The sequence below is a fragment of the Crocuta crocuta genome, unplaced genomic scaffold (assembly GCF_008692635.1).
Source record: "Crocuta crocuta isolate KB4526 unplaced genomic scaffold, BGI_CrCroc_1.0 scaffold217, whole genome shotgun sequence".
In the NCBI taxonomy this organism is placed as follows: domain Eukaryota; kingdom Metazoa; phylum Chordata; class Mammalia; order Carnivora; family Hyaenidae; genus Crocuta; species Crocuta crocuta.
This window is the reverse complement of record NW_027532208.1, coordinates 997,131-1,004,483: the sequence shown is the minus strand read 5'-3', so window position 1 is coordinate 1,004,483 and position 7,353 is coordinate 997,131. Positions and strand designations below refer to the sequence as shown.

Sequence of the window (7,353 nt, the reverse complement as noted above, 5' to 3'; positions counted from 1 at the left end):
GTGGGAAGTACCCATCTTTAGAAAATATAATTTCTCCTCCTGGGAGGCTGGCATTCTTTTAGCTAGCCTTTCTTATAAATAGCCATTTTAAATGGAAGCTATTTATTGGAGCATTATTTTCTGTGCTTTAGCATGTACGGTGCAGGTGACTGCCTAATTATCCTGCCTCCGTATTGAAGAGCTCCAACCGACCACAGAATAGAGTTATCAAAAATAGCAGGCTTGTAATGGCAGTTGGGTTATTTCATTAATTACAAATACAGAATTACCCTGCGCAAGAGGCGCAGTGCTTGAGCACTTGTCAGATTAGACAGGAAGAACCATCGCCCACTTCTGAGTGCATTTCGGTGTCTATTTAAAGGTTAGAGGGTGCACCACTCTGTGTGGATAGCGATGTGTTTAGGGTGAACTTGGCTTGAGAAAGTAGAACCTGGGGGAGTGGGGTGGGGGGAGAGAGACTGGAAAACATCCACCTGTCAATCTACCCTCATGGAGTTGCCAATCGACTGTTTAGGCGAAGGGAGGAAATACTGGTGGCAAGAGATGGAGAGCTTCAAGGTGTCAGAGAGAGCAAACCGGGGAGTCCCCAGGTACATCCATTTCAGGGTGTGCCACTGTGTACTGCTCGAGAAACCCCGAGAAGAGCCAAACGACATGGCCCAAGAAGGAAGGGGCTGGTTGGGGTGGGAGAGGGAGGGGGAGGGGGAGGAAAGGAAAGCCCCAGGGGAAGTTCAGGTGCAGCTCCTGGCTGCTTCTGAGAAGCTACTGCTCTACTGATGCTGGGTCAGAAGCCCTCCTCTTCCCCCTCCCCCCCATTGCAAGAAAGCAGCAGAAGGCCCATTTGACAGGTCTCATTCATATTTTCCTAATAATTGTATTGCTGTTTAGTTTAGATTTGAGACTATAAATTATACACATTAGGAAAAAAAAAAAGCCCTGGGAAGGTATCTCGTTCAATGAACCTCACTCCTTTGGGTGGGGGGAGGGAGAGGCACTTGTTTTGGGGAGGCTCACGCCTTCTGTGTGTGGGTTCGATATTGGGGAGATCTTCACTCCTGGTGACAAGGGGTTAAGATAATTAGAATCAGAGAAGTCTTGTTAGTAGAGGATCTGTTTTGATTATTAGATCAGATGAAGATAAGGGAGCGGTAATTTTGGAAGAAGTATTGCCAAATTGTTTCATTAACTGCACCGTATTAAAGAATTCCCCCAAGATACGGGTAAAGAACATTAATTTGTGAAACTGCATTTCATTTTTTTTTTTTGAGAAGGCAAACATTAAAACCTTAACTGATTTAAAAGAAATTGCTCTATAATAAAAAATGTAAGGTCTATAGCCTTCTTCTCATAGTCAGATGCAGGACTGTATTGGAGTCAGACCCCTTAATGGTAACAAAGGATAGAAAGGCAAATTATCTAATAATAATGCCACTGCTGGGGTCAGAAGTGGCTATAACATGAGAAAATTAGATTTAATACAGAAGTAAAAAATGAGTGCTGGTGCTCACTGGGCAGGCTGATGGGAGAGTAAGAAACTCAGAAGAAATCAATGTCACAGGGCTGATGACAAATGTGACCGGGTCTCAACCTTCTCCCCAAAGTCGGCAGGACTGGCTCTCCCGAGGGGCCCAGGCACCCGGCGGTTTCTCGGACGGTGGGTGCCCTGAGCCAGCGAGGTCAGGCCAGCAGGCTGCCGGGAGCACAGACCTGCTGGAAACTCAGCTCTAGCTCAGAGACAGGGTCATGCGCCGGAAGGATAATGTCAGTATTAAAAAAAAAAAACTCCAAATGGGCCTAACTATATTCTGGAAGTACTTTATACAAGAGAAAGTTTCCCTGATGTTTTTTTCCTAACTCCTCTGGATGCGCTGCATTTATTTATGGATGGCTGTGCTCGGCTGTCACTCGGGCGCTCTGCGCACAAAGTGGGGCAGGACAGAAGGCCCCGGAGGGCGTCGCGCAGGCAGGGGAGGCACGGCGGAGCGGGGGCCACACGTCACTAGTCCTGTCACCTATTGTCAATAAGACACCTCCAAGGAGGCCCTGTGGTCCTGGTGCACCAGAAATCTAGGGTGCAAGGATTACCTTCATGGTACGCTAACTGCAACAGGCTGGAAATAGCTTAAATCAAGTATTTAAGTATTTTTAAACAATGTACCAAAAGGTGAGCAGAGCTGGATGAAGGGCACGTCTGTGCAGACAGTCTGCGACCTTGGCCCTTGGCAACTGCCTGAACCCTTCACCGGCCAGTGTGTAAAATGGTGGCCTGACAACCCAGCTTGGGAAGCGTGGCAGTGGCTGGGCACTGGGGACGGGGCCTTCTCCCAAGCGCTGCCTGCAGGGGATGGCCCGTTGAGGGCAGTGCCGTTCAGGCAAGAGCTGGGAAGGGTTCAAAGGCACTCTCCCTGTCTTCGGCTCGAGGACCCTGCGTCTAGCTCCCTTGTGGAGGTTCAAGGTTTCCCTACTTGCGGTCAGTTCCAGACAAGATGCTTTCCAGAAAGATCTGATGGCCCCGGTGCATCCAGGCTTCGGACAGATGTGTCCAGGGGAACCTCGCTGTTCTCACCAGAGGAAAAACTCTGCTTGATGATTGGAGTTGAGACTGAGGAGAGCCCAAGAGGTCACTCTGGCTCTTTAGCGGAGAATGAATTCCATCCATTACCCACGCAGATCGCAAACATGAGATCTACTTATGTGACAGCCACAGCGGGGCGAAGGAGGCGGCTTCTGGGATGAGGGCTCTCGCCACGGTCACCACACACTCTCAGCACATGTCCCCGAGGCCGGGGACAGAGGCGACCCGCTGGAGGGCTGTGGGTGTCAGTGGGGAGCCAGCTGGCCCCGGACTCCCTCCAGGGCCGGGTGCGGAGGAAGGCAGGGGTGGCACATGCGCGCGCAGGGGTGGCCCTCCCCCGGCCCGCGGCCCCCGGCGCCCTTACTTTGAGCGTGCTGTTCTTGGCACTCAGCTGCTGCTCGAGCTGGGAGATCTGGCTGGCCGAGTTCTCACGCAGCTTCGTGAGGCTGGCCTGAAGCCGCTGCACGTCCTCCACCAGCTGGGCGATCTCCCGCTCTTTGGCGGCCAACTCCACTTCCAGGCTGGAGCGGGTCAGCACCTCTATGGCCTGCTCCTGCAGGGGAGAAAGCACGTGACAGAGCCGCCCGGGCTTCGGGCAGGGTGTGGGCAACGACACCCAGGCCGAGGGCGGTGGACGGTGAGCTCGGGGTGAGCCGCGACCGCCTGCCCCGCGAGGGTGGACCCAACGCCCTCCCTGCACCACCTTCCTGTGCACACGGCAACCGCGGCTGGATTCGGGCGAGGACAAGGATTTACTGGGTGCCCTCCAGGAACCAGGTGCAAACGGTAAGCACAAGGACGACGGTCCCTGTTGTTCCTGAGCATCTAGTCAGTGGGAGGAGGCCGGGCCTGTGAGACGCACCAGGTACGTTGGTCAGTAGCATAAAGAGCATTGGAACTAGGCCACCAAGAAGCTGAAGTCGGGGAGGGGCACGGGGTCAGACTTGGGCGAGGTGGTGGGGTTTTATGGATTTGTATTTTTTTAAAGTATTTATTTTTGAGAGAGAGAGCAAGCACACGCAAGTGGGGGAGGGGCAGAGAGAGAAAATCCCAAGCAGGCCCCGCACCAACAGCACAGAGCTGACATGGGGCTTGACCGCATGAACGGTGAGACCATCACCTGAGCCGAAATCAAAGGTCAGATGCTTAACCAATTGAACCACCCAGGCAGTGGGATCTTATTAAGATTGTCAGGAAAAGCCCCACTGACACAGTGATGGCTGTGCAAAGATCTGAAGAAGGTGACAGAAAGGGTCCTGCTGTGTGCTGGGGGCATGAGCAGGGGAGGGGCAGAGAGGGAGAGAGAGACTCCCAAGCAGGCTCTGTTCTGTCAGCACAGAGCCTGACACGGGGCTCCAGACTCACGAGCCGTGAGATCATGACCTGAACTGAAACCGAGAGTCAGACACTCCATTGACCGAGCCCCCCAGGCGCCCCCGCTTCATGGGACAGAAAACACTGGCAGCTACGGCCCCAGCTGGCAGGTGCAGGCAGTCCATCCCACGCATGCTGCGCTGGCCACAGAATTCTCATGCTGGGGGACGGCCCGACATCAGGGAAATAATTTTTCATACCTCCCCCCCGGAAATTAAGGACTTTATCATTTAAGAACGTAAAGTTCTGTGTATAAAGGAGTGACTCTTTTCTGTTGCTTGGGTTTGTACTGTATTGTGAAGTGGGTTCCTCATTCCCCTGACTTCTGGCCGGCGTGCACGTGGCCCTAGCGGGCGTCCTCCCGGCTTATTTATAAAAGGCGTGCGCTGTCCAGATCAGCTCTGTTCAGAGTGTACTCCGTGGCCCGGTGCCAGCGCACAGGCTGTTGCTGATATGGGGACACGCGCAGAGACGTGCAGAGTGAGCACTTAGAAGCTTGTATTCGGCATTGCGGTGACACGGTCTTTCACAAGGCCTTCGGTCTGCCGCGGATCGGGAAGGAACAAGCGAACGAAACCCGTCCTTGGCCACAGAGTTTGGGAAGCACCACCCCAGCCAACGAGGAGCCATGGGGACTTGAGACGAGTCCTCCTGGCAGTGCCTGAGACACCAGTGACAGAAGCACCCGGGAGCCATGAGACGGACAGAAGGGGGTGGCAGGGCTGCCAGGAGTTGTCACAAGGAAGAGGGGCTCCGTTTCAGGGTGGGGGCATCACAGGAGGGCAAGGAGGGTGGGGAGAGCAGAGACAGGGCATGGAGGGGAGTGATGCCAAGACCACCTCGAAAAGGACTGAGCCCTTTGCTACCTGCTGGTGACCGACTGTTTGGAAGGGCAGCCAGAGGCACGTTGTGGTGGCGGGCTTGAGGGAGCAGGGAGGGGACGTGATGGGAGGGATATCCGGGGAGGTCAGACTCACGGTGGTAAAGATTAGGCCACAGTATCTCATTTATCAATCAATTTTCCAACCTGAGGGATGCCAGCCATGATAACGGTTTCAAGTGCTCTCAGGGAGAGTCGGTAAAACAAGCCGAATGGCGGGATCTGGGGTTTTAGATGGGCAAGGGCAAGTTCATAGACCAGGGATAAGTGGTTCACATGATATGTGTAAAAACAGCAGCTCTCAGTGCTGAATCTGGACTCAGGATGGGGACTTGGGGGCAGGCAGTTCCAGGGGGCCTTCTGCTCAATGCCAGGGGCCTAGTCTGGCCTGGCCACAAGCTGGCTGTGTGACCTTGGGCACATCAACTACATCTCAGGCACCCAGGCCAGATTCCACATGCGTAACACAGCCAGAGCCATTTGTGTCTTACATAAGCAGAATGAGATGAGATCATCCACCCAAAAGCAGTAAGACCTTGGAAGTAAGACAGAGAAGCTCGTTCTATTCGAGGCCCAAACGTGGCTCACCTCCTGGCTGCCCTGTGGTGAAGACGCACGGGCGATAAGGAAGAAGCAGACAAGGGCCCAGGAGACGATCACAGAAGGCCACACGGCCGGCTCCCTTATGTCTGTCTGGGCCTCAATTCAGCTGCACCCGACTCACCCAGGGGCTTCAGCAAATGTATGGGCCCTGGGCTCAACCCTGGAGACAGAGGCTCAGGGGATGTGGGGTAGGGACCCAGGGACTCCCTGGTGAGTCTCACGGGGTTCAGGGTCAGGACCCTGGCTTGGACAAGCTGCTCAAGGAAGGAAGAGAGACTGCCTTCTCCAAGTCTGACAAGAGGCCCGGGTGGGCACCACAGCCAGGCCCCCAGAGGGGGTCCTACACTCTTCATGGGTGCCAGGTCGTGGGGGTGGGGGCTCTGGCGGCTCAGGAGCCAGAGAGGATGCGTGCAAATACTCTGTAGAGTCTAAAACCACTGTAGGGGCACCTGGGTGGCTCAGTCGGTTCAATGTCTGACTTTGGCTCAGGTCCTGATCTGCGGTTTTTGAGTTTGAGCCCCACATCGGGTCTTGTGCTGACAGCTCAGAGCCCGCTTCAGATCATCTGCCCCCTTCTCTCTCCGCCCCTCCTCCACTTGCACTCCCTTTCTCTCAAAAGTAAACATTAAAAAAATAAAATAAACATTATAAAAAGGAGGTGCCTGGGTGGTTTAGTCAGTAAGTGTCCCGACTCTTGATTTAGGCTCAAGGTCATGGTCTCAGTTTTGGGAGTTCGAGCCCTGCGTCAGGCTCTGTGCTGGCAGCATGGAGCCTGCTTGGGATTCTCTCTCTCTGCTCTCCCCCGCCACTCATGCGGTCTCTGTCTCTCTCAAAATAAATAAACGTAATCCCCCCCCCGCCAACAATTGTAAAAAGAAAAGGAAGGCCTTAAGATGAGGACAATCCAAAGGGAAAAAAGAACATAAAAGCAGAAGCTACTGGTGGAGGACCCCACGGAGTTATGTCCCTTTGAACCCTGTTCACCTCCCCTCTGTGTGTGTCTGAGTCTGAGTCCTTGATAAGTGACATAATGAGCTCTTTTATCTGGAGGTCATTTCCATATCAAATAGGAACGGGTTATCAGAGCCTATGCGAGACAGGGAAAATCCAACTGGGAAACAGACAGTGCGCCTAGGACCCCAGACTCAGAGGCTGATGCCTGCACCTGGGCTAATAATACCTTACTCAGATTTACCCCAGCAGGGGAAGATGAGGCCATGGGGACCTCGGCTGTACTCCTCTTTCCTACTGATCTGCTGTATTTCTGCCAGCAGCAAGTGGCCAAAAGTAGGCCGATTCCATCTGGTGGATTCACCTGGGAGGTTCACCTGATAGATGGGTGTGGTTCCTACTATTACGGTTTGTTTAGGGTCAAGGGGTGGTCTGGTGTGGTGCCCCAGAGCCCTGAACTAATACTGGTCTAGAAAGACTTGGCAAAGGACCCGTCTTGAATATGTTCCATCTCATTCAACACACATGACGGAGAGCAGCTCGATGTGGGGGGAACCGAACGCTTTATGGAGCAGGACGGCTTGGGATCGAATTCCTGCTTGGCCATCTTCTAGCTCTGTGACCTTGGGTAAATCACTGAACTCCTCTGAGCCCGTTTCCTTGCTTGTAAAACGAGGATAATAAAACCTACCTCTAATGACTGTGGTGTCTCAAGGCATAGATGAGACAATCATATAAAGCCCCGGCGAGGCCCCTAACGCAGAGCAAGAACGCGCCGAGAGGCGGCTCACCTTCTAGAACGGGCGATTCTGTTTAAGACACCCAACGGATCGGTTTTGGCTTTTGCTACATCGATAGACTCCAATGCTTCTCTGCCGAGTCCTGCCAGCCAAGCCCAACAGATATTTTCCCGCTGGCCCAGTTTCCTATGTTTGCTCCCTGACCGGCTGGGGCTGGAGCTGCTGGGAAC

General features: G+C 53.6%; 1 protein-coding gene across 1 annotated transcript in view; it reads right to left on the bottom strand.

Annotated features, from left to right (window-relative positions):
- The window catches only part of CUX1 (cut like homeobox 1), a 355,101-nt gene that overhangs the window by 81,058 nt on the left and 266,690 nt on the right, over positions 1–7,353 (bottom strand). Inside the window, exon 11 of the mRNA XM_077777955.1 lies at positions 2,940–3,128. Coding sequence (XP_077634081.1) covers positions 2,940–3,128 — 189 coding nt within the window. The remainder of the gene's footprint in view (positions 1–2,939; positions 3,129–7,353) is intronic.